General features: G+C 35.2%; 2 protein-coding genes and 1 long non-coding RNA gene across 6 annotated transcripts; all 3 read left to right on the forward strand.

The window, feature by feature from the left end:
• Positions 1-2,032: 2,032 nt before the first annotated feature.
• LOC130746427 (25.3 kDa vesicle transport protein SEC22-1) lies at positions 2,033-6,889 on the forward strand. The gene is made up of 6 exons (XM_057599053.1): positions 2,033-2,251; positions 2,862-3,107; positions 3,669-3,829; positions 3,926-4,072; positions 5,351-5,427; positions 6,370-6,889. The coding sequence occupies exons 2-6, from the start codon at positions 2,920-2,922 to the stop codon at positions 6,451-6,453; spliced, it is 657 nt and encodes a 218-aa protein (XP_057455036.1). The 5' UTR covers positions 2,033-2,251; positions 2,862-2,919; the 3' UTR covers positions 6,454-6,889.
• A 1,565-nt stretch (positions 6,890-8,454) lies between these two features.
• On the forward strand, positions 8,455-12,512 carry LOC130746428 (zinc finger CCCH domain-containing protein 62-like). Its single transcript, XM_057599054.1, has 9 exons — positions 8,455-8,904; positions 8,991-9,088; positions 9,577-9,691; positions 9,768-9,829; positions 10,338-10,389; positions 10,740-10,851; positions 11,171-11,269; positions 11,364-11,491; positions 11,651-12,512. The coding sequence occupies exons 1-9, from the start codon at positions 8,726-8,728 to the stop codon at positions 12,297-12,299; spliced, it is 1,494 nt and encodes a 497-aa protein (XP_057455037.1). The 5' UTR covers positions 8,455-8,725; the 3' UTR covers positions 12,300-12,512.
• Positions 12,513-13,351: 839 nt separating this feature from the next.
• LOC130746429 (uncharacterized) lies at positions 13,352-26,699 on the forward strand. Of its 4 annotated transcripts, none has more exons than XR_009022124.1 (4): positions 13,352-13,475; positions 13,975-14,115; positions 22,052-23,681; positions 24,240-26,699. It is a non-coding gene; the product is annotated as an uncharacterized LOC130746429 (long non-coding RNA). The 4 variants fall into 4 exon arrangements; XR_009022125.1 differs by having other exon boundaries at positions 22,052-22,568; positions 23,560-26,699; XR_009022126.1 differs by having other exon boundaries at positions 22,052-22,568; positions 23,608-26,699.
• The last annotated feature ends 503 nt before the right edge of the window (positions 26,700-27,202 follow it).

A 27,202-nucleotide genomic window follows, 5' to 3' on the forward strand; every position in this document is an offset into this window, starting at 1 on the left:
AAAAAAATCTATGACATGTAACAGGTCAGACTTAAGCCTAAATTTTTTTAAATATGTCAAACCTATTTAAGAAAAAACTACATCGATCCTGTCTACTCCCACCTCTGATATGTATTTTCAACATCTTTAACCCATATTCTCACATCCAACCAAATCCATCAAAAAATTATCAAAAATTCACTAATTTTTTAACTTTGAAAATTTGCATCAATATGATATTTACCATTAACCCTAAAATATTTGGAAGAAAGGATGAGAACTTAATGGTCTTATACATACGACAATTGAGACGAAAAAATAATAACTTTAAGGAATTGAAAATTATAGCAAAAAATTACCTTACTTTCAATAACACTAGTTTTATTTTACTATACACAAGTACTTAAAGAGAATGAAGGACTAGGGGATTTGTTTGCTTTTTTTTCCCTCTTTGATGTCTCTATATATTCCAAAAATTGTAGTTGTTTCTTTCAACAAATGATTTTCATGGAATTCAATTTGCTGCCCTTGCCCTTGCAGATCAACACCTTATTGGTTTTTTTTAACCGTAACAAAGAAGGGGAAGTGGAAGATGAAAAAAAAGAAAGAAAGGAGAAAATGAATGTGATTAAAAAAAAAATTAAAGAGATTTTCTTCAGCTGGTTAGCCCACCACATGAACTAAACAAAAAACTGTTATGAAAGCTAAGTGACATTAATTCAACTGATTTCAAATAATTCTTTCAAAAAAAAACTGATTTCAAATAATTGTTTAAAAAACAATGAATTCTTTTACCGTGATTAATTTAGATTTTATTTATTTATTAGGGACTAAAAACATATTTGAGTTAAATAAAAAATACTTTACCTTCCAACTCATGTTGCAATATCATGATAATATTAAGTCAAATGAAACATATTATACTGTTGACTAATTAAAGACATATAGGTCTTGTCGTCCAGCTTACCTAGGTCGAGTGTGGTCCCAAACGAACCGATGTGGGCTTGCACCGCTAGTGGTTAGTACTCTAACAGTTATGCATATGATATCCTGGTGGAACAAGGTGCGTTCTCTCCCTCTGATCTGACTTGGAAGTTAGTTTGGCATTAGAAACGAGCCCAACGTGGCAAGGTTTTTGTTTGGAAGCTCTTGAAATGTGGTTTAATGATGAACCAGAAGCAGATGCACTACTTGTTTACAGATTCATACATGTGTCCTTTATGCGACATTGGTAGTGAGTCCTTGTTGCATGCCCTTCGTGGTTTTAGTGTGATCTCGTCAACTTGGAAGCTTCTGGTGAATGAGTGATTTTACCCCATCCATTTACGCGTTGGACTTGCATCAATGGGTGACTCGTTTCATGCACTTCTCCCCCAGATCATAGCAAATCCTGTCTTGGTCTAACTTCTTGGCGAGTCTGTTGTGGAGTTTTCGGAGATGAGGAATGAAGTTATTTTCCAGCAAGTAAGTTGGGATAGTAGCAGGTTCCGGTTGGTGATCATCAGATCAGTTGGTGTTCCCATTGGTTATACCCGGAGCTTGGCTGACTGAAACTTAATGTTGATGGTTCGGTGAGTCAAGTTCTCATGGCTAGTTGTGGTGGTGATTAGGGACTGTAGGGGGGTCTTGGGGGGTTTTATGTAGATGAGACACCTCAAATCCGTTTTTTGGTTGAGCTTGTGAGCCATCTAGTCGGCGGTGGAGCTTGTCTCGGTGAAAAGTCTTTCTAGACTTATCATCGAGTGTGACAACAAGTTGTGTTTTGGTGAATCTTTACTTAGAACTAGTGACAAATGTCCATTGTGTCTTCCCCTCCCAAATGGAAGTGCGTTTTCATGTTATCCCTAGAGAGACCAATTGAATGACTCATTGTTTAGCTAGGAATGCTCATGTGTTCAATTTTCGTGTTTATGTCTTGGACTCCCAATATAAATTTTTTTTTAATAGTTTTAATTTATTAAAATTTAAATTGTTTTTCATTTAACAACGCTTGTACGATTAAGAGTTAGGACAGAAAAGTGTGAAGTTATTAGGCGTTGTTTTTCTTTCCTCTAAAATTAAAGATTTTATCTCATCTCTGCAGTGTAGATCGATCTGTTTTGGTTTAAAACGACGTGGCGTTGGGTCAGAATTCTCTTCTCACATCAAACAACACAACACATTTTCATCTCCGTTTCCATCGATCTCGACTCGGCTGGACCATCCACGCACGCACGCTGCCAGTAGCTGCGGCAGCTCCGGCCACCACCCTCTCATCTCCATTCTTCTTCAGGTTCGTCATCATCCCTATCCTCCTCTTTCTCCAAACCTAAAAATCTCTGTTACTTTCTCACTTCTTGAAATTTTCCAGAAAAAAACCTAATGTATCTGTTACATGCATATGACCAAAGATAATGATCGAATTTCTGCGCACGATCTGAATCACCGAACTCCATTTTGTTTTTTCTATCACCATTTGTCAGATCTAGTTACTCAATTCCATTAAGCAATGATTAGGTTTCACCATTTGTCGTATATGCATGACTTCACCTCTGTACAGATTGCAATTGCCTCTCATTGTTGTCCGATTTTTTCATCTTCAATTTTCAAAAATTTGCTTAATCTTGTGTAATACTCTGCATTTTGGAGAACAGCTTTTGAATTGTGAATCACAAAATGAAAATGAATTGTTTGAAATTGGCATTGTTTGATTGCTCATAGTGGTAGATCTAACTAGGCTGAAAAAAACGATGTTATCGTGATTTAGAGGCTATGAGGTGATAGGGAATGAGAGACCTATTCTTGAATTTTTTTAATGTATTTGTAGTTAATTAGTGAATGAAGAAAAAAATGGTTGTGTGTCTAACTTTGATTTGTCACTGTCTTTTGTATTGGTTTTGCAGTGTGTTTTTGGTTAGTGCAAATTTTAGACTCTAAGTGGGAGATTGTGAACTGGTCAAGATGGTTAAGTTGACTATGATTGCTCGTGTTACTGATGGTCTTCCACTAGCTGAAGGACTGGATGACGGTCGTGATATGAAAGATTCTGAGTATTACAAACAACAAGTCAAGGCTTTGTTTAAGAATCTTTCAAGAGGGCATAACGAGGCATCAAGGATGTCTGTTGAAAGTGGCCCTTATTTTTTCCAGTATCCTTCCTCCTCACAAATATTCAATTCTGTCTGTGGTAGTCAAACAGGAATTGCTTGATTGTCCTATACTTCTGCTTGTTTTGGTATTATATTGCAAGATTCATCTAATTGATATATTAGAATTGTGGAGGTGTCTACGATTTGATGTTATTTTATGTGCTGTTATCTTCCGGTTAATGCTGGACATCCCATCATCTGACATGAGATGCTTGCATGGGCATGACTTTATTTATTCACATGCTTATCTTAATCGACATATCTGCTAATCTGTATTTTGGACATTAGAAGAAAGTATTCTTTATTTTATTTGTTTTGATGGGTATCTCATTTCTCTGTTGTATTGCGATTCAGCTGGTGCTTTTATATATGGTATGCATGTCAAAAACGGAAAACTATCTTGCTGCTCCGGAACCTTACTTCCGTAACTATTTGACTAGTCACACCCTTGTCTTCAATTGTCTTTGAATTTTGAGATTTAGTTGCATTTTAAAAATGTATTTGTATTGTCTTTATTTTGGAATAGTTTCAAAGCCAAAAGTGTCCTTGACAGAAACTTAGCTATATTATAGAAGGACGGGTCTGTTACTTGACAATGTGTGATCGTGCTTACCCTAAGAAACTAGCCTTTCAATATCTTGAGGAGCTCAGGAATGAGTTTGAGCGTGTAAATGGCTCTCAAATTGAAACTGCTGCCAGACCTTATGCCTTCATTAAGTTTGGTAGGTATCAATTTCTATGCTGTCATGTTCCGTTAATAGTGCCTTCTCCCTTTCCAAAGGTGCTTAATGTCTCTTTTTTTCTTTTTAAATTTTAAGACACGTTTATACAGAAGACAAAGAAACTTTACCAGGATACCCATACTCAGCGTAATATTTCAAAGTTGAACGATGAACTCTATGAAGTCCATCAGATTATGACTCGAAATGTGCAGGAGGTTCTTGGTGTTGGTGAACAGTTGGATCGTAAGATTTTTTTCATTGTATTTTTTAGTAATTTAATTTTAGTGTTCTGTCTTCTGATTTCTTGGGATGCAACATGTAAATATATAGTTACAAACCTCTTTAATTTGAACATGATATCAAAATGATTGTCTCTACTATGTATACATCCACTTTAGTTGTATTTTTCTGATTGCTATATTTCTAATAAATTCAGATATATATGAAAAATGAAGTATGGGTTTAGAGCTGTAATATGGCATATGTTTCTGCTGCTAACATTTGTTTTTTCTTATCAGAATGATCAGCATATATTTTTGAGCTTGCTTGCTTAGTTCTGTAGTAAACTAATCTCAGTTGAGATTTATGAGCCTGTTTGTTTGTTTGCTTGCTTTTTTCCCAATAAAATAGCCACTTCTAGAAATTTGTGTTTGTTTAAACTTTTGAAAAATTAGAAAATGAAAAAAAAAACAGATTTTTTATTATTATTATGAGTAGCTTTTGAGAAAAAAAGACGCTATAATTGTGATTCCTTTTTAAAATATTAATTGTAGCCCAATGAATAATATAGCTTCTGTTTTAAATAAAATCTCTCAAAATAAATTACTTTTTTTATAGAACCTTTAAATCAGTATTTTCAACCTCTAACAAATGAGCCCTATATTAGAATTCAAGTTATGCCTAACTCTACCCCCAAAGCTAGCTTAGAGGTGAGGATTGCTCTTCCCTATACAATGACTTATTTAGCCATTTCCCTAGTTAGTGTGGGACCTTAACATACTTGTTAGACACTTTGCTTGGAAAGAGATAAAAATGACATGATTAACAATGCCCAAGGTTCTATCCTTCTAAACTTGTCTATGAAACTAGTTTTTCCCATAGAAATCTTTGTCAGATACTTTCAAGTTGCAGCTATGATCTTCAGTTAATGGATAATTACAATGTTAAATTAAAAGCTAGAGATGCCTTTGTCCCTCTGATGGTTTGAGAAGGACTGCTCTAGTAATACAGCAATCAAAGTGTTTTATTAAATGGAGTGTTGGTTTTATCTTGAAAAGAACAGCTTCAAATCATTTTCTGTCTTAAAGAACTTTCTTACTAACTTCTGCTAAACTTTCATAGTTCCACACTTTCACCTTCATGGTCCGTCCTATTAGTATTTGATGATCTCCTCTTATTTCCACTTCTCATGCAGCTTCAATTTCTATTTGTATGTTTTGGTATTTTTACGGTTTTTACTTCCTTGTGCATGTAACATATAAATTTTATGTTCTACATTTGATTTCAAATTCTAATATGCAGAGGTCAGCCAAATGTCTAGTCACTTATCATCTGAATCTCGCATATATGCTGATAAGGCTAGAGATTTAAATCGACAGGTTAGTCATTTTCAGCTTTACTGCATCATGCACATCATATATCTAATAGTTCAGGTGATACAGCCATTTCCATTTGATTTTAGATGCATGCTAGTTTTGTTTACCTCTGAAACTATACCTGCTGCAGTTGTAAATTACTCTGTGCTAGGATCTGCTTTTATAATTCAGATAGAGGAAGCATGGAATGCTGTGGATTTTGTCATATAGCTAATACAATTAAAGCACTTTATTGGCTTTTACCTAAGTATCATTTGATGGATTTGAAAAATTACATTTTCTTTTCTGTTCAGCTACGGCGCCTTTGTCTAGCTGGTATAATTCTGATTTAAATCTGGGACTGTGTTTGCGTTAATTTAGTTTAAAATGTTTGTAGCTTGTATTCCTTTGAACTTTTTTTATGTGCTAGTTTCAGTTTGTGAGTTTTGTGTACCCAGTGGTTAATTTGTAGCATTTGTTTGTGAAATAGAATTCTGACCAAAAGGGCTATCATCCAATGACAATACATTGCATCGTTTTATGGTCTTTTTATCTGTAAAAATGCGGCATGGACTACCTATGGCTGCAGATATTGTATAGGTTAATATAATAAGTTTCTTGGAGATTCTGTATGCAGATTTGAGATGTTCTACTTCTTATAACTGTTACTTGTGTTGAATACTTCCATGTTGTGTCATTTTTATTACTGTAGAAAAATCCATATTTCCTGCTTCCCATTTCTCTCAATTTCCAATGGTGTTTTCTAGTGTGTGTTGGTGTGGGTCTGTATTCTATAATACAAGCAACGTTAGCCCTCTAATGTTATTCAATGATTTGAGTTGATGGAACTGATAACCCTGCTTAGTGTTAGGATGATGAGTTCCTTTGAAGTTTCTGGCTCATATTTGCATTCTAGTTATTCTCTGCATTGTGGATATATAACTTAAAATCAAATATTTGCTGCAGGCTCTGATTCGGAAGTGGGCCCCTGTTGCTATTGTGTTAGGAGTTGTTTTTGTACTTTTCTGGCTCAAGAATAAAATTTGGTGATCCAGCTAGTACGTGACTATAAACCTGGATTTTGCGGCTGTACCTTTTTGCTTTCTCACATGACTATCCAGATTTGCACAAATTGGCGGGAACCCTATATGCACGAGTTGATGTCTACGTTTTGTGGGCAACTTTGGTCTAGGAAAAAAACTATCTTCTATTACTTCTGAGCATGACTGAATCGGGCTTTCTGGTGCACAAACCAAGTTATGGTAAAACTTGATCTCTTTGGGGATGCATATATACATTACTTGCTAGTTCCCAATTATTTTCAGGATTATTGCGTTAACGAGTTAAATATATTACCCCTTCGATTTTGGTGTTTCCGTTTGAGCTGCTGAATTAGACGTTTTAGCTGCTTCTTAAGATGGTAAACCTTATGTCATTTGGTATATACATTTTACACCTTATACAGCATTTATATTTTAATGAATCATTGTACGTGTATAGTTTGAACTATCTATTCATTTTCATTGAAGATACAAATGCTTAAAAAAAAAGGAAACAGAGAAAACATCAGTCTTTAGGTATGGATATTCTGCTTTGGTTTTTGCAAAGGAGAATTGGAAACGCTATACCAGTTGTGGTATACCCGAATGAGGTGAAATGACAACTTTGTTCCATGTGTCAGCAATTTTAGCTCAAGGAACATGCATTGTCCTCGTATTTTAGCACATTGCACAGTAGGGCACAACTTTGATCTCGTAAAGAAATTGAAGAAAAGTCATTAGTTAGTCTGTTGGTAATTGGTAATACCAAGAGTAAAAGAAAAAAATGTTAATATTTTCTCATGAAGAAATTTAAGAAAAGTTATTAGTTAGTCTGTTGGTAATATTAAGAGTACAGTTTTTTTTCTTTCTTTTCATTTGACCTTTTCTATCTTATTGTCTTCAATCAAATTTTATTCGGTTTTGATTTTTGTATTTTCCAAAGGCTAAAGTTGAATTTTTTTGCTATACACAATAATTCAAAAATAATAATTTATTGGAGGAAGTACTTATTGCTGCTATACACGATGGTTAACTTAAAATAAATAACTTTACATTTAAAAATTGGTGAATGGTGACCCCTAATGTACATTTTACTCGTGATCACTACGTTACTCAAGTACCAATTGCTACATTTCGACCGATAACCTATTAAACTAAGTATTCAGGGTCGTTGGGTGATGATGTTTGGGTTGGGAATTACCCTTTGGTTTTTAACTCTTGTATTCGGTCGGATATTTTGGCCTTTCTATTTCAATGATATTTCATTTTTCCGTCAAAAAAAAAAGAGGGTTAAGTCATATGCTTTTTAAATTGCTAATGAGGCTTTCATGAGGGTAAGTAAGACCACTTCTTCTCCATCTTCTTTTTTTGAATACTTATTCCTTAATCCACCTCTTTATGAAATGTGTTCCACTATAAAAGGTGTTGCATTATGATGTGGTGCATCATATAATTTTATTTGTTAGAGGTGTAGAACTTCTGCCACATCAGTTTTATGATCCATATGAAAAGAGCAAACAGGGTGTTGATTCTTTAGGAAATAATGGTCGAAAAAACAAAGGAATATGCAATAATTGAGGGCACGTGGCTGAAAATGATTGGATAGAAGGAAGAACCTAAGAAAATACTAATGAATTATAATCATGTACTTTATTACTCCCTCCGTTCCTATATAACTGATACTTTAATGTTGTGGCACAAATATTAAGAAGTAGCAATTAACATTATTGTTTTACTAAAATTATTATCTAACTTCCTATTATACCCTTTATCTCTCTTATCAATTCTAACTTTTCAATTTTTCTACCAACAATAAATGAAGGGCACAATTGATAAAGTAGCATTAATGCTCTCTTGAAATTGTAAAAGTATCAGTTAAATAGGAACAAAAAAAAGAACCAAATTAGTATCAGTTATTTAGGAACAGAGGGAGTACTTGTTTTAATAACTCGTTAAACGAAACTCTCATATCAAATCATATGACTTTTAAAGATTTTGGAAACCACAAAACATTGTAATTATGAGTATGTTACCATTTCCAAATTTAAACAAATCTGAATTTAAACAAATCTGAATTCACTTATCTCTTTTCAAATTTAAGGATCCCCACCCCAATGTACATGTTCTAAAGTGGTAATTTACTAGTAATTTGATTTCCTCCTTGAGCAATGGTCAATGTCCATTCCTGGTTTTGTGTGAGAAATTTCAAATAAAAACCCTGATACTGAATTGCAACGGTCAAGAACTCTCTTCTGTGTCTGAACTCTGAACCTAATCGTTCAATGGCGACCCAAATGGAAGAAGAGGAGATGCACCAAATCACCAGCAACGACGATTCTGAAGGATCCTCCTACCTTGGTTCGGAATTCGACGATTCGGAAGGAGACCCCGATTTCGAAATCCTCGAAGAAACCCAAATCAGCTTCTCAAATCTCTCAGTCACAAGCAAGGCGAAAGCGCGGTAAATCATCTAATCTAACAATTACCCACTTATCAAAATTGGATTTTTAAGCATTATTTGTGATTGATTTGTTGCTTGCATTGCAGCTCTGTTAAGGGTAAGGGCCTGGCTACCACTGAGAATGACCCACAAGTGCCATCTCCTGATGATGATGATTTTGACATAGTTCAGAAAACAATAAATGGTTAGTCTTTTTTTACTCTAGATTGTTCTTCTATTTTGGGTTTTGAGGGAAATGGATGGTGGAAGGAAGCTTTATTATTAGATTGGATGTATATAGTATATACATACATAGCCTTTTGCAAACAAGGCTTTTCTTAAACCCTAATGTTATATTGACCAGTTAAAGATGACGTAGGGCGCGATTAAGTAAACAATTTAATGTTTATTCATAAAGCTAATTTGATAAACTTATTGAAATAAGCTGAAAATAGTTTATCTGTAAGTATAAGCTCTTATTCAAAAGTTAATCTGAACAACTTATGAAAATAAGCTCGAAACAGCTTTTTGGTGGGTCATAAGCTATTTATATAAGCTCTCCCAATTACTTGCATAAGCGTTTATGGTATAAGATAAGTTCAAAATTCAAATAAGTTCTTCCCGACGGGGCCTTAAACATGTTTAGTTTAAGATTTCTCGAGATGAATGTCTCTCGTTGTTTTTGGTTGGCAGCGGGGTTGCTGGAGAAGCTGAAAGTGGATGAGTGCAAGCTCTATTTGAGGAAGAATGGTCTGAGGCTAACTGGGAATAAGGCTACACTCATCCAGCGTATAAAGGAGCATCTAGAGTAAGTTTTGTTTTGTGTACAATGAGAAGTTATTTAAGAAAATTGTATGGTTTGTCTAAGTATGTGATATTTCCAGGATTGTGAATGGTGAAGGGGAGAAAAAGTACCCGCCTTCTAGCTTTGTATTGAATTGTAAAGGTCAGTGCCAATGGATTGTTAAATGTGTTGATTAAATTGTAGCATTTCTACAAATAATAGAATCTCCTTTTTTTAGTTTCACATATTATGTAAAACTACTTCCTTAAACTCCTCTTGACAAAAGTTCAAAAGAAATATTATTATGCTACTGACAACACTTACTCAGAATCAATTGTCCTACTCCCTAGTACTTTTCTACAGAATAATTTGTTTAGAAAACAAAATTTTAAGTTTTAACTAATACTTTGTTACACGAATGTTTGTTTAACATTGACCAGGATCTCTAATATTATAAAATTAAATTATTTTCTCTGTACCTTTTAATATTATTTACGGTTCTGTTTTCCCGGATCGGTTTTAACAGTTTCTGTTGCTTATTCACTATATCCTCTGTACATATAATCACTATCTCTTGTATTTGTTGGTTGTCTCTCAAATTCAATAGGCCTTAATTTTCTTTATTAATTATCTGACTTTGAAATCTGGATTTTTTTTTTGCTTTATGCAGGTGATGCATGCACTGGTGATGTTGTTTTGTTTGAGCAGAACGTTTATGAAATGTAAGCTTCTCTTTGTTTATTTCTCAGTGCATGTTAGATGACAGAGATATTACCGTGGATCAAATATTAAGTACTACTGTAACACTCAAGACTAAAAAGGAATAACTGACACATGTCAGTTGGAGTATTGAAAAATATCACCATGCTACATTTTATGCACCGAAAACTTTGAAGGCATACACATATTCGTGCTTCAGAAAGCTTGACATACACAGTATTGTTATGCTTGCTAGTGTATTAGATGTGGTCAGTTGATGGCAGACTTGAATAGGAGAAATATGGTGTAGATGAAATTAATTGCTATAATTACAGTCATCTATTAGTTTTCTAATCATATTTGGTTTTTTCAGGTTTAGCATAGCATCTAGGAGTGCCACTGGTCCACCTTGTGGCAAAAGGACTGTTGCAGGCCGCATAGTGAAAGAAAGCTATGGTGCTGCCAAGCAGCAACATACATTTACGGTGAGAAAGTTTTAGACTTGAATGTTGTCTGTCTTTATGGTTGTTGTATAAGGCGTCGAGAACTTAAGCACATTATTTGCTAAGTATGCTACTAACTATAAGTCACTTATGTACCATGCTTCACAAATCTGTAGAGCTATGGCCTCCATTTTCAAGAAGATCTATTTGTTGTGTCCCAATAAAGATGCACATCATCTGTCTTGGATAGCAATAGCACTTGCACATCATCTGTCTTGGATAGCAATAGCACTACAATTTTCTTTTATGCGAACCATTCTTCCAGTAACAATATTCATCTGCTTATCCTATCCTGTTATAGATTGAAGTGCTCTGGAGCAAAGGAGAAAAGCCTCTCCGTCCCCTTTACCCTTTGCTGATTAAGGGTCGAAATCTTTATAGGTTGAAGACATTGAGACAGGTACTCATTTAAAAGAAGTCCTTCTTCTGATACCATCGGGTTGTTCCATGTTCTTTTAATGCTCATTATGTTATCTCCATGTCTTTAATTTCAGAAATGGGAGGATGAAGGGAAACGGCAGCAAATATTGATGGAAAAACACTCCAGGGGATTTGTTGCCAGGGCAGATAGAGAAGTGAGGGTACAAGAAAAGGAGAAGAGGAAAAATATTAGGGAAAAAAGGTACCTCAAAATCTACTTACAATTTTTTTCCAAAATTGATTTTGGCTTTAAATAAATTATAGAAGGATCTCCAAAGATGTACTGAAAATATCTTTTCTCCCTGCTTTTTATGTTTACAAGATAAATAATTTCATGTGCTTCTGCAATCTTTATATTCAGGATTTCCAAAAAGGACTCTGTTAGGAACCAATGTCAATCCCATTCACACATTGTTGTGCCACGATATCAAACTCAAGAAACAGACGTATCCATGAATTCAGAAAAAGCAGAATTTCCATCTCAAAATTCAGGTTTATCTGACCATGCAACTAAACAAACATCTGCTATCATAAGTAAACCGACAATGGGATCTGACCAATTGGGATATTCAGGAAAAACACCATTTACTGTCAACCATATGTATAATCAGCAAAGTTTGAAGTCCTCAGCTGATTGTATGAGCACTTTCAATAGGGGAGCTGAACGTAGTGCAAACTACAATCGCAATGACTTCCATTCCAGAGACAATCGAACTACTATTGAGAAACGGAGCACTTTCGGTAGGGGAGCTGAACTTAGTGCAAACTACAATCGCAATGACTTCCATTCCAGAGAAAATCGAACTACTATTGAGAAACGCCACCCTTCCATAGCTGAGAGAAACGGATTTACAGAGAGGACTTATCGTAGGGAGCCTTTGGCAAATGCAAATCACTTTCATCCATTGACTCCTAACAGAGAAAGCTTTAGGCAGGGACAGTTGTGTAGATATTATTCCCGTGGGAGGTGCTATTTTGGGGATAACTGCAAATACTTGCATGATCTGTGAGACAATGGGAATGCATGTTAAAAGTTATGAGATATTGTGGTTTGTTGCATTTCCTTCGAATAGATGTTACAAAACCTTCAGGGGCTCATTATAGAAACATACATGAGGGCCAATGCTCAAGATTGTTTATCACAAGATGATGGTGTTTTGATTTATTCACACTACAAGAAGATGGTATTTTTTTGATTGATTCAAGCTATATTTTCTCTTCCATCTCGTTTTTACTCATTTTCTCTCTTTCTTTTTTTCCATATCACTTACATTTATCGTTTCTCTTTCTTCTCTTCCTTCATATCTCTTGGTTTAGGTGAATATTAAATGTGAGAGAAGTTTTATCTTTTTATTCATGAGAATTGTTACAAAGCGAAACTCCAAGGAAGTACAATATGGTTTCTGGTTTCTGTTTATTGGCAACAATACCTTTGAATGGTAATTATTTTCCACATTTAATATGTTTCCTTGGTTTCATTTCTGAGCCATATGGGACAATTGCCTCCACAATATATATAAACTAGTATATATGGTGAGAAATTCTATATTTTTTTTATATATCTTTATAACTATTTTTATTCCATATAGCTATATAATTTAAATTTCAAGAACTTAAAAATTAATTTTTTTTATTGATTCAACAATATACATGGCATAAACGGTGAAGATTATAATTATAACTCTAAAACTAAATATGAAAAGAAAGAACTAGATCTGCGACCCAACTCACAATGGTTGATGGAGGCGACGAGAACAACCAAGGTGGAGGTGAAAGCGTAGGAAGTGGTTTGCAGAAAAGGGAAACCAAACCATAAGTAAAAGAAAACTCACTTATTTGGATAGCAGATCCACCTAATATGGAAGAGACTCACCTGTTTTAGGAGGAGAAATTATTCTACCAAGCATGAAAGAAAACTCCTAACTATTTTTTTTTTGAAATGAACAATAAGTAAACCTAATCTTAATTTATAAGATTTGATTTTTTTTTTTGACGTTGAAAGATTTGATTAAATAATAGAAAGAGAGTTGTAATAACTAATAAATAATAAATAGCCGTTAAACCAAGAAAGCAAAATAGATTTTGAGACTGAGTTGGTCCTGAAACCAAAATAGATTTTCATCTTCTCTGTTACTGCATCGCTTGGCCATCTCTCACACTCGTCTCTCACTCTTGCTGAAATGCAGGTATGGTTCTCCATGAGATGAATTAGATTTTCTGCCCCCTTTTCGAAACCCTAATTTACTTACTGCACGCTTCTTTATCTCCTTCATTTGATTTTGTTTTGGCATATGGGTTGTAAACATGTGAATTTGATGGACCAGATTTCAGTTTATGTGAATTTGATTAATGAATTTTCTACTGCTTCCTTTATCTCTGTGTTTTGCACATTAGGAAATTGCAACAGGTAGTAGTGATCCCATTACCTTCCATAAATAACTAGACTCTCAATTTGGTCACTAACGAATAAGGATTCATGGTTTTACTTTAGAACATGTTCAATTTTGTAGTTTTGTGCTTAAAACACTATTAACTATTCTCTTAGAAACCCTTATGTTTCTAATTACTATGCTATCAATATAATTAATGGTCATATGAGTTGGTTTCCATGCAATAATCATTGATTTTATTTGGTTATGTCTGCTTTCGTGACTTTCACGTTATTTGTGTTGTGGAAACATGCAGGTGAGCAGGAATCCCACCAAGAGAAAAGAACAAGGATAAGGAAAAGAACTCTGTCACACTCATCTCATGCTGGGTTGCAGGTAACCCACCCATCTTTGTTTCGTTCTGGATTGTGCTTCATATGAGATGCAAAATTATAAAGTAAGTTTTTTACCTCGATTCTGTATTAGTAATAGTCATTGCTGGTTTCAAACGGAGTGACATGACATGAATTTGATTTTGTGCTTTTAGAATCCCTTATTTACTGCACATGTTTGTTTACTTCTTTTTATTTCTGATTTTTCCTCTTTTTTGTTTGTTTTCAAATATGGTTTTGTTGTATTTTCCCGTGCTCTGTAGATTATAGTGATATTATAAACATGTGAATTCGATAGATTTCATAAATTTGAAGTAGCACTGTAGCAGATTTCATAGCAGTATCAGTTCATGTGAATTTGGTTGATTGTCTCCTCTCTTCATGGATTTTCTACTGCTTTCTTTATCTCAGACATTAGGAAATTGCAAAAGGTAGACCTTCCATAAATAAGTAGACTCTGAATATGGTCACTAACGAATAAAGATTGATATTTTTAGTTTAGAAGCGGTTAAACTCTGTTTGCACAAACTCCATCCATACTGGTTATTACTTGAATTTTGAAATGAAAGTATAAACATGAAGTGTTGCTGATATATAAGCCAGTGTGTTCATCTTATTAAGTTCAAATATGGCAATATGGCATCCTAATTGTATGGTTACTATTAACCATTGATTCCCAGTTTGTCATTGAGGGCTGAACCTTTAGACGAAAATCATCGATGCGAGTCCCTAAAACGAGATGCTTAATCATGTGAACGATGACCATAAAGTCACGAGAATGCTAATTCCGATTATGGACCCTTGTTGCCTTGACGCTTTTTATCTTATCGAATAAAGATGATTTGATGGCTGACCCTTTTGACGGAAATCATTGTTGCGAGTCCCTAAAATGAGATGCTTAATCATGTGAACGATGACCCTAAAGTCGCAAGAATGCTAATTCCGATTATGGACCCTTGTTGCCTTGATGCTTATTATCTTATCGGATAAAGATAATTTGACGGCTGACCCTTTTGATGGAAATCATTGTTGCGAGTCCCTAAAATGAGATGCTTAATCATGTGAATGTGACCCTAAAGTCGCGAGAATGCTAGTTCCGATTATGGACCCTTGTTGCGTTGATGCTTATTATCTATTTAGATAAAGATAATTTGACGGCTGACCCTTTTAAAGGAAATCATTGTTGCGAGTCCCTAAAATGAGATGCTTTCTCATGTGAATGATGACCCTAAAGTCGCGAAAATGCTAGTTCCGATTATGGACCCTTGTTGCCTTGATGCTTATTATCTATTTAGATAAAGATCATTTGACGGGTGACCCTTTTGACGGAAATCATTGTTGCGAGTCCCTAAAATAAAATGCTTAATCATGTGAATGATGACCCTAAAGTTGCGAAAATGCTAGTTCTGATTATGGACCCTTGTTGCCTTGATGCTTATTATCTATTTAGATAAAGATAATTTGATGGCTGACCCTTTTGACGGAAATCATTGTTGTGAGTCCCTAAAATGAGATGCTTAATCATGTGAACGATGACCATAAAGTCGCGAGAATGCTAATTCCGATTATGGATCCTTGTTGCCTTAATGCTTATTATCTTTTTAGATAATGATAATTTGACGGCAGGCCCTTGTGAGGGAAATCTATGAAGGGAGTCCCTAAAATGAGATGCTTAATCATGTGAACGATGACCCTAAAGTCGCTGGAATGCTAATTCCGACTATGGACCCTTGTTGCCTTAATGCTTATTATCTTTTTAGATAATGATAATTTGAGGGCTGACCCTTTTGACAGAAATCTATGATGAGAGTCCCTAAAATGAGATGCTTATTGATGTGAACGATGACCCTAAAGTCACGAGAATGCTAATTCCGATTATGGACTCTTGTTGCTTTGATGCTTATTATCTTCTTGAATAAAGATAATTTGACGGTTGGCCCTTTTGAAGGAAATCGTTGTTGCGAGTTCCTAAAATGAGATGCTTAATCATGTGAGTGATGACCCTAAAGTCACGAGAATGCTAATTTCGATTTTGAACCCTTGTTGTCTTGATGCTTATTATCTTATCGGATAAAGATAATTTGACAGCTGACCCTTTTGACGGAAATCATTGTTGCGAGTCCCTAAAATGAGATGCTTAATCATGTGAACGATGACCCTAAAGTCGCGAGAATGCTAATTCCGATTATGGATCCTTGTTGCCTTAATGCTTATTATCTTTTTAGATAATGATAATTTGACGGCAGGTCCTTGTGAGGGAAATCTATGAAGGGAGTCCCTAAAATGAGATGCTTAATCATGTGAACGATGACCCTAAAGTCGCTGAAATCTATTATGCGAGTCCCTAAAAAGAGATGCTTAATCATGCGAACGATGACCCTAAAGTCACGAGAACGCTAATTCCGATTATGGACCCTTGTTGCCTTGACGCTTATTATCTTATCGAATAAAGATTATTTGACGGCTGACCCTTTTGACGGAAATCATTGTTGCGAGTCCCTAAAATGAGATGCTTAATCATGTGAACGATGACCCTAAAGTCGCGAGAATGCTAATTCCGATTATGGACCCTTGTTGCCTTGATGCTTATTATCTTATCGGATAAAGATAATTTGACGGCTAACCCTTTCGATAGAAATCATTGTTGCGAGTCCCTAAAATGAGATGCATAATCATGTGAATGTGACCCTAAAGTCGCGAGAATGCCAGTTCCGATTATGGACCCTTGTTGCCTTGATGGTTATTATCTATTTAGATAAAGATAATTTGATGGCTGACCCTTTTAAAGGAAATCATTGTTGCGAGTCCCTAAAATGAGATGCTTTATCATGTGAATGATGACCCTAAAGTCGGGAAAATGCTAGCACCGATTATGGACCCTTGTTGCCTTGATGCTTATTATCTATTTAGATAAAGATCATTTGACGGCTGACCCTTTTGACGGAAATCATTGTTGCGAGTCCCTAAAATAAAATGCTTAATCATGTGAATGATGATCCTAAAGTTGCGAAAATGCTAGTTCCGATTATGGACCTTGTTGCCTTGATGCTTATTATCTATTTAGATAAAGATAATTTGACGGCTGACCCTTTTGACGGAAATCATTGTTGCGAGTCCCTAAAATGAGATGCTTAATCATGTGAACGATGACCCTAAAGTCGCGAGAATGCTAATTCCGATTATGGATCCTTGTTGCCTTAATGCTTATTATCTTTTTAGATAATGATAATTTGACGGCAGACCCTTGTGAGGGAAATCTATGAAGGGAGTCCCTAAAATGAGATGCTTAATCATGTGAACGATGACCCTAAAGTCGCTGGAATGCTAATTCCGTTTATGGACCCTTGTTGCCTTAATGCTTATTATCTTTTTAGATAATGATAATTTGAGGGCTGACCCTTTTGACAGAAATCTATGATGCCAGTCCCTAAAATGAGATGCTTGATGATGTGAACGATGACCCTAAAGTCACGAGAATGCTAATTCCGATTATGGACCCTTGTTGCTTTGATGCTTATTATCTTCTCGAATAAAGATAATTTGACGGTTGGCCCTTTTGACGGAAATCATTGTTGCGAGTCCCTAAAATGAGATGCTTAATCATGTGAGTGATGACCCTAAAGTCACGAGAATGCTAATTTCGATTTTGAACCCTTGTTGTCTTGATGCTTATTATCTTATCGGATAAAGATAATTTGACAGCTGACCCTTTTGACGGAAATCATTGTTGAAATGAGATGCTTAATGATGTGAACGATAACCCTAAAGTCGCGAGAATGCTAATTCCGATTATGGCCCCTTGTTGCCTTAATGCTTATTATCTTATCAGATAAAGATAATTCGACGCCTGACCCTTTCGAAGGATATCATTGTTGCGAGCCCCTAATATGAGATGCTTAATCATCTGAACGAGGACCCCAATGTCACGAGAATGCTAATTCCGATTATGGAACCTTGTTGCCTTTATTCTTTTTATCTCTACAGATAATGATAATTTGACGGCTGACCCTTTTGAAGGAAATCTATGATGTGAGTCCCTAAAATGAGATGCTTAATGATGTGAACGATGACCCTAAAGTCACGAGAATGCTAATTCCGATTATGGACCCTTGTTGCCTTGATGCTTAATATCTTATCGGATAAAGATAATTTGACCGCTGACCCTTTTGACGGAAATCATTGTTGTGAGTCCCTAAAACGAGGTGCTTAATCATGTAAATGAATACGATGACCGTAAAGTTGCGAGAATGCTAATTCCGATTATGGACCCTTGTTGCCTTAATGCTTACTCTCTTATCGGATAAAGATAATTTGACGGCTAATCCTTTTGACGGAAATCATTGTTGCGAGTCCCTAAAACGAGATGATTAATTATGTGAACGATGACCCTAAACTCGCGAGAATGCTAATTCCGATTATGGATCCTTGTTGCCTTAATGCTTATTTTCTTTTTAGATAATGATAATTTGACGACTTGTCCTTTTGACGGAAATCTATGATGCGAGTCCCTAAATGAGATGCTTAATCATGTGAATGATGACCCTAAAATCGCTAGAATGTTAATTTCGATTATGGACCCTTGTTGCCTTAATGCTTATTATCTTTTCAGATAATTATAATTTAAGGGCTGACCCTTTTGACGGAAATCTATGATGCGAGTTGCTAAAATGAGATGCTTAATGATGTGAACAATGACCCTAAAGTCACGAGAATGCTAATTCCGATTATGGACCCTTGTTGCCTTGATGCTTATTATCTTATCGGATAAAGATAATTTGACGGCTGACGCTTTTGACGGAAATCATTGTTTTGAGTCCCTAAAATGAGATGTTTAATCATGTGAACGATGACCTTAAAGTCACGAGAATGCTAATTTCGATTTTGGACCCTTGTTGCTTTGATGCTTATTATCTTCTCAAATAAAGTTAATTTGACGGTTGGCACTTTTGACGGAAATCATTGTTGCGAGTCCCTAAAATGAGATGCTTAATCATCTGAGTGATGACCCTAAAGTCGCGAAAATGCTAATTTCGATATTGAACCCTTGTTGCCTTGATGCTTATTATCTTATCGGATAAAGATAATTCGACAGCTGATCCTTTTGACGGAAATCATTGTTGCGAATCCTTAAAATGAGATGCTTAATGATGTGAACGAAAACCCTAAAGTCGCGAGAATGCTAATTCCGATTATGGACCCTTGTTGCCTTGGTGCTTATTATCTTATCGGATAAAGATAATTTGACGGCTTACCCTTTCGAATGAAATCATTGTTGCGAGTCCCTAAAATGAGAAGCTTAATCATCTGAATGATGACCCCAATGTCACGAGAATGCTAATTCCGATTATGGAACCTTGTTGCCTTTATTCTTTTTATCTTTACATATAATGATAATTTGACGGCTGACCCTTTTGAAGGAAATCTATGATGTGAGTCCCTAAAATGAGATGCTTAATGATGTGAACGATGACCCTAAAGTCACGACAATGCTAATTCCGATTATGGACCCTTGTTGCCTTGATGCTTAATATCTTATCGGATAAAGATAATTTGACGGCTGACCCTTTTGACGGAAATCATTGTTGCGAGACCCTAAAACGAGGTGCTTAATCATGTAAATGAATACGATGACCCTAAAGTTGAGAGAATGCTAATTCCGATTATGGACCATTGTTGCCTTAATGCTTACTCTCTTATCGGATAAAGATAACTTGACGGCTGATCCTTTTGACGAAAATCATTGTTGCGAGTCCCTAAAACGAGATGCTTAATTATGTGAACGATGACCCTAAACTCGCGAGAATGCTAATTCCGATTATGGATCCTTGTTGCCTTAATGCTTATTTTCTTTTTAGATAATGATAATTTGACGACTTGTCCTTTTGACGGAAATCTATGATGCGAGTCCCTAAATGAGATGCTTAATCATGTGAATGATGACCCTAAAATCGCTATAATGCTAATTTCGATTATGGACCCTTGTTGCCTTAATGCTTATTATCTTTTTAGATATTTATAATTTATAATTTAAGGGCTGACCCTTTTGACAGAAATCTATGATGCGAGTTGCTAAAATGAGATGCTTAATGATGTGAACAATGACCCTAAAGTCACGAGAATGCTAATTCCGATTATGGAACCTTGTTGCCTTGATGCTTATTATCTTATCGGATAAAGATAATTTGACGGCTGACGCTTTTGACGGAAATCATTGTTGCGAGTCCCTAAAATGAGATGTTTAATCATGTGAACGATGACCTTAAAGTCACGAGAATGCTAATTTCGATTTTGGACCCTTGTTGCTTTGATGCTTATTATCTTCTCAAATAAAGATAATTTGACGGTTGGCCCTTTTGACGGAAATCATTGTTGCGAGTCCCTAAAATGAGATGCTTAATCATGTGAGTGATGACCCTAAAGTCGCGAGAATGCTAATTTCGATTTTGAACCCTTGTTGCCTTGATGCTTATTATCTTATCGGATAAAGATAATTCGACGGCTGATCCTTTTGACGGAAATCATTGTTGCGAATCCTTAAAATGAGATGCTTAATCATGTGAACGATGACCCTAATGTCACGAGAATGCTAATTCTGATTATGGACCCTTGTTGCCTTTATGCTTTTTTATCTTTACAGATAACGATAATTTGAGGGTTGACCCTTTTGACGGAAATCCTCGATGTGAGTCCCTAAACTGAGATGGTTAATCATGTGAACGATAATAAAGTCACGAGAATGCTAATTCCGATTATGGACCGTTGTTGCCTTTATGCTTATTATCTTTTTAGATAATGATAATTTGAGGGTTGACCCTTTTGACGAGAATCATGGATGTCAGTCTCTAAAACGAGATGCTTAATCACGTGAACGATAACCCTAAAGTCGCGAGAATGCTAATTCTGATTATGGACCCTTGTTGCCGTTATGCTTTTTATATTTACAGATAATGATAATTTGAGGGCTTACCTTTTGACGGAAATCCTCGATGTGAGTCCCTAATATGAGATGGTTTATCATGTGAACGATAATAAAGTCGCGAGAATGCTAATTCTGATTATGAACCCTTGTCGCCTTTATGCTTTTTATCTTATTGTATAAAGATAATTTGACGGCTGACCATTTTGACGGAAATCATTGTTGCGAGTCCCTGAAGCGAGATGCTTAATCATGTGAACGATGACCCTAAAGTCGCGAGAATGCTAATTCCGATTATGGCCCCTTGTTGCATATCTGCTTTCTATCTTTTCGGATAGGACTGACCCTTTTGACGGATATCATCGATGTGAGTCTCGAATACGAGATAGTTAAGCATGCGAACAATGACCCCAAATTCGCGATAATGCTGATTCCGATTATGGGCCCTTGTTTCCCTTCTGTTTTTTATTTTTTCGGATAATGATGATTTGAGGGCTAACACTTTTGACGGAGATGGTGAATCATGTGAACGATGCCCCAAAAGTCGTGAGAATGCTAACTCTGATTATGGACCCTTGTTGCCTTTTTGGGTTTTATCTTTTCAGATAAGATAATTTAAGGGCTGACCCTTTTGACGGAAATCATCGATGTGAGTCCCTAAAACGATATGATTAATCATGTGAACAATGCCGTTAAAGATTTAAGTTTAACTAATGGGTGAATTGCGTTCCTTTTTAAATTTGTAACTTATGATTTTGTTTAATATTTTTTATTTGTAATTTCTTTTTTGAATAGGCATGGGCAGAATATTTTGCAGAAAAGAACTACATATCTTGTGTTTCGTGCATTCCTCCTTTAACATTTATATATATGCTGCCATGTTTGCAGTCCATTTGATATATCCATTTTACCATTTTAGCCTAATGTTTCCTCTTAATCATTATATGTAACAATGTATGTACTTTTTTTTTTAACTTATTGGAGAAGTCGTTTAACAGCCTAAACGCTTGCATGTTTGGATGGTTACTCTATATGACTTCACAGACTAAATCTCTTATTTGCATACTTTACTCTTTGATGATCAGTTATATGCGCCCACCACACTGGCACCTGCTCGGGGCTTTTGGTTGTTGCGCTACAAAACTGGAACAGGGGAAAAGGGGATGATTAAGGTCGACCTGTCTTTTCAAGTAATGTTGCTTAATTTCTTATTCTCTTGAATTTGCAGATGGTTTTCTGTCTCCTTGAAGCTGGGAATTAGCAAGCAAGCTTGCTGTGCAGAGACAGCTTCAAATCTTTGTTGATTTATTTAGGAATTTTTCTTTCTTAACTCTTCTTTCCATCCTAATGTCATTTTTAAGCATAAGGAAATTTCAGATTCCTAACTAATTGATGGAAAGAATAAATGGGCAGAGATTCGCGACATTAGGATACTGGAAATAGGTAGAATAGTTGTCATAAGACGGGGTTGAACAAATTGTTGGTGGGATAAGGTGCTGCCATGAAAGAGGAGGCAATCAGTGGTGGAAGGACAGAACTCGTGCTTGCTCAGGACAGAACTCGCTGAAGATATCATCTGCATCACCCATTCTTTATTTATCGGTTAGTCTCATTCTTGCATTCCTCCATTACCTCATTTTGGAATTTCATCATTTCTCATATTTCAATGACACATAAAAATGTAGTCAGTCTTGTTCATAGTCCATTCTATATATCCGTTTGACCCTTTTAGCCTAGTGTTTCTACCTAATCATTATATGCAAAAATGTATGTGCTTTTTTTAACTTCGCTTAATGGAAAAGCGATGTATAAATTTTTCGTGCTTTAGTTGTTGATCTTGGTGTTATCTCTCTCTTTATTGTTTTCTTGATTCTTAGAATTATTGCTACTCCCTCCGTTCCTAAATAACTGACACTATTTCTATCTAAATTTTGTTCCTAATTATCTGCCACTTTACAAAGTTCAAGAGAGCATTAATTATATTTTACCAATTGTACCCTTCATTTATTGGTGGTAGGAAAATTGAAAAGTTAGAATTAATAAGAGAGATAAAGGGTATAGTAGGAAGTTAGATTGTAATTTTAATAAAAAAATATTATTAATTGCTATTTCTTAATACTTGTGCAACAACCTTAAAGTGTCAGTTATATAGGAACGGAGGGAGTATAGTTTATCTCAAATTCAGTGTCAGACAGTTTTTCTAATATGGTTCCTTTCCTTGTTGTTCTTGTGTCTTGGTTCACGTGTGTGTGTGAGAGAGAGAGAGATTCACGTTTTCTGTTACACTCCAATGGTTGTGTGTGTGTCCAAATTGCCCTTATAATTTCTACAAGTACAGAACTACTAATCCAGATAGTTATATCCTCATTCAATACATGTGAACCAGAACAAGCTCTCACAGCTTCCAGAGATGATTAGTTGATTGAGAGAATGAGATGAGGAATAAGTATTGTGTATATTCCAATAAATGACCCAAACAGATAGAAATATCCATATAATATAAAGAAAAAGATAACCATAAGTTAGAAAATTCAAGTGTTGATATGATTATATGTTCCCATTGAATCCATCTGTGCCTGACATCCCACTATAGGCAATTCATGATGTGTACCATCCTTCTGTATCATATATGCTGCACCAGAACGGTACATCATGAGCATGCAAATCCCATCAGCTCCAGTTGCAAAACTGCACTGCCCCCAGTCTCATGGCCAGGTGAAACATTTCTTATGAATGATCCATGGCTTTCGAAGATAAATAGCTTCCTTTATCTTCTAAAATATTTCCTTATGTTACTTATCATGGTTTTCTTGTTTCAAAAAACTGATTTTGCTTGACATATTTGATATCTATATTGCTGGACTGCTGGTCTAATTTCTCTTCAAATGGTGAGTATCAAAAAGTGAAGAAAATGATGGCTAGCTTTGGAACTAATTGGTCAATTTCCATAATAAGTTTCACATGATATTGCGTAAATTAATAATATAAACCATCTCATCAAAGAAGAATGCACATTAGTAATTTTGAAGTTAAAATGAGTTTGGAAATTATTTTGATTGTGTTGATCTATTTAGATATTTTATTTACTGAAAACTTTTCTAGATGCACATGCACTTCTTCAACCCTACTGACTTTGAACTTTATCAACTCCTGAGTTTCTTTTCTTAAATGCAAATGGTGTGTGTCTATGTAATATGTATCTATCTTTACATTCATGGTCTGTGATTCTCATACCTTTGCGGTTTCAACAGGTTTTTTTTTTTGGTTTAGCAGGTTTGGCTGTTGTGATTCTTTGGTTTTTGGTGGTTCAGTGGTTTGATTCTGTTGATCTCATGTCTTGGTAATTGGAAATTGATTTTCTTTATCTATCCTGATATGCTTCTCGTTAGTTTGCTATTTGCTTACTAATATTCGATTTATGTGCATCAACTTAGCATCTTCGGTAAGGAGGTAACCCTCCAGACTTCATTTTCTATTCATTTTTGGTAAGCTCTTCACTTCTTGCACTTGTTTCCATGCTCTGATCACACACGCAAGGGAGAGTTCAAGTTCTTCCTATTGAGAACCAGGTTTAGAGAGGAAAAAAAAGTAAACTGAATTGAATTCTGTTATCGATATTCTAACTGAATACAAGAGGTGCTCTCTTAATATATGGAGTGAGAGAAGCTTGCTGAATTCAGGAACTAATTCTAACTAATAGAGCAGTTACCAAGAGTAAACTGACTCAACAACTAACAACAGCTAGTAACATCCAGCTGGCACTATAACTAACTAACTTTATTCTCTAATAGTCCCCCTCAAACTCAAGGTGGAGAGAAAGAGTAATCTTGTCGATCGCATGGAGTTCGTCCCTTACAGCCTCAAACCGAGTTGGAGATAGTGCCTTAGTGAAAATATGTGTTGGAGATGGTGCCTTAGTGAAAATATATGTCCAGGGTATGTGATACACAAACATTGCCTTGTTGAGAACCTTTTCTGAAACGGGAAAATAATTGTCTAACTCCATGTGTGTTTTTCGTTGTTGGATTCTTGGTAGTCCTTATTCCTTGTTGAGCTTTTCTTGATTGTCTTTGTGCTATCCATTGTTTTGTCATTGGTTTATTTTCCGTTTGACCTCTGAAGTTTGTAGAGTGTTTGAAGAGACTCCACAAGACCACCTTTAATCTCACACTTAGTTACATCTTCTAGTGTGGTTTTTCTTTTGAGAAAAAGGTGGAAAAGTTAAGAGTGGAAGAAAAGAGTGCTCAATAGAGAAAAAATCATAAAAAGTATGATATGACACATGAATGAGTGTGAGTGGCGCGTGAGTGAGAAAATTAAAAAGAAAAAGTAATATTCTCATGTTGACTATTCACTAGTTTTCCATTTTTACCATTTAGTTAATTTTTCTTTCTTATTTTCTCCTTTTACAATTGTATTGTTTGTTATAGTGTGTTTGTATTAGGAATTCTCATTGTAATTTTTCTTTTTAGATTGTATATAGGATCAAATCTTTGTACTTTGTAGTAGTTCCGTTGTATTAGGATATAGTTTTGTACTTTTTTTTCTCTTGTAAGTGGACTGTGGACATTCTTTTGAGATCCTTTGGTTGATCCCTACATGTTTGCTGTGCTTGTGTGTGCATCATTAGAAATAGGATCTTTTGGATGATCCTCTAGGCTAGAAATAGGATCCTTTGAAGTGGTTCTTTAGGGGTGTTTTTTATTGCTTTTGTTTTTTGCGTTTTCTTTTGGTTTTTTGCATCGTACCTTCTTGTGATGGCTATTGTATAGGAGCAATTCTTCTCTTTCTTCTAGGTCTTGCATATTCATGGACTTGTAACATCTAAGTCCAAAAGTTGACCATGCAATTAGATACAAAAGAAAAGCGTGTGACAAAGGAAAAAATAAGAGATGAAAAAAGAGAAAAAGATAGTGAACTAAAATTTCCATTTCATGGTTAAAGCGGTGTAGAAGCCTACTTAGAGTAGGAACTTAAAGTAGAACAACTCAAAAGTTGCCATAAAATTAGAACAACCCAAGTTTTCAAAACTGCATAATATTGGAGGGATAGACTAGTTAAAGAGAAGAAGAGTTACGAATCACATATCTCTTCTTCAAAGAAGCTCAAATGTCTCAAAAATGTGTACTTTCTTTCTGCCATATGGTGCTCCTTCAAAAGCTCAAACGGTTCATCCAAGGGCCCATGCTTGTATATGGGTGCCATTGGGAATGCTCTTGATCAGAGATAATCTCCATTAAAATGAGGATGCACTCATTGTGCGCTTTCTCAATGGGTTACACATAGAAATAAGAGGTGTGTTGAGCTCCACAACTATCTTGACCTTCAAGAGCTTGTCCATCAAGTTATCAAGGTGGAACAATTCAAAAGATATAAGAAGTTTTCTACTTTGAAGGATAAATTTTTGAAAATCCTCTACTTCCAAGTAGAAACATTTCAACGAGGATGAGAGATTGTTAGAGGGAGATCATAAGGCTCTTAGGAGACTATTACCTAGTATAGATGGTGAGGTAACCAAATAGAGAACATCTTTTGTAAAAGATGCCTAGTTTTCACCAATGTGGCTAGCTCTAGGCTAGTGAATAAGCTAGGATTTGCTGCAAATCCTCATCCAAAGCCATATAATCTTCAATGGCTTCTTGACCAAGAGGACTTGGTTGTAATTTGTAAATAAGCAAGTCCTACTTTCCTTGTTCAGAGGAAAGAGTCATGACGGGGGCGGGAAAGCTTACATGGCTCTATCCACATCATTTTTAATTAAATTTTTAATAACTGGTGTTTAATTATTAATTAATAAAATTATGGAGGTATAAAGATATAGTGTTCACTCTATGCCGTATTTATAGTTGAGTTCTCGAACTTATATTATGGAGGTATAACCATATTTTAGGTGGATTAATGATATTGTTTACACAAATTCAAGAAAAATGTGTACTTATAATTCACTTATTTTAAATGTAATGTTCCACTAAGAGGAGATTAAATAAACTACAAGGTACTTTTGGTCTTTGCTATAGTTTACGTATGATTTTTGTTCCTTATAATTTTTTAGCTAATTTAGTCCTTTAATTTTAAAATTGTTACAATTTAATTTTTGAGAATTGTGTTCTAGTTAAGCTCTTAAATTCTAATTTTCTAAGTTAAATCTTCCTTGGGAATTTTTTTTTGTCAAAAATTTTGAAGATTTTTTTTTTTTTTTTTGCGATTGCATGTATTTAATCAGTAAATATTGCAGC

Source organism: Lotus japonicus, chromosome 3 (assembly GCF_012489685.1).
Source record: "Lotus japonicus ecotype B-129 chromosome 3, LjGifu_v1.2".
NCBI lineage: Eukaryota > Viridiplantae > Streptophyta > Magnoliopsida > Fabales > Fabaceae > Lotus > Lotus japonicus.

Excerpts from the sequence above, each read along its gene's own strand:
- LOC130746428 (XM_057599054.1), top strand. The coding sequence starts at position 8,726 with ATGGCGACCCAAATGGAAGAAGAGGAGATGCACCAAATCACCAGCAAC. Across the intron at positions 9,692-9,767 it reads CGTATAAAGGAGCATCTAGA|GATTGTGAATGGTGAAGGGG; the intron begins GTAAGTTTTGTT and ends TGATATTTCCAG. Across the intron at positions 11,492-11,650 it reads AAAAATATTAGGGAAAAAAG|GATTTCCAAAAAGGACTCTG; the intron begins GTACCTCAAAAT and ends CTTTATATTCAG.
- LOC130746427 (XM_057599053.1), top strand. The coding sequence starts at position 2,920 with ATGGTTAAGTTGACTATGATTGCTCGTGTTACTGATGGTCTTCCACTA. Across the intron at positions 3,830-3,925 it reads TTATGCCTTCATTAAGTTTG|ACACGTTTATACAGAAGACA; the intron begins GTAGGTATCAAT and ends TTAAATTTTAAG. Across the intron at positions 5,428-6,369 it reads CTAGAGATTTAAATCGACAG|GCTCTGATTCGGAAGTGGGC; the intron begins GTTAGTCATTTT and ends TATTTGCTGCAG.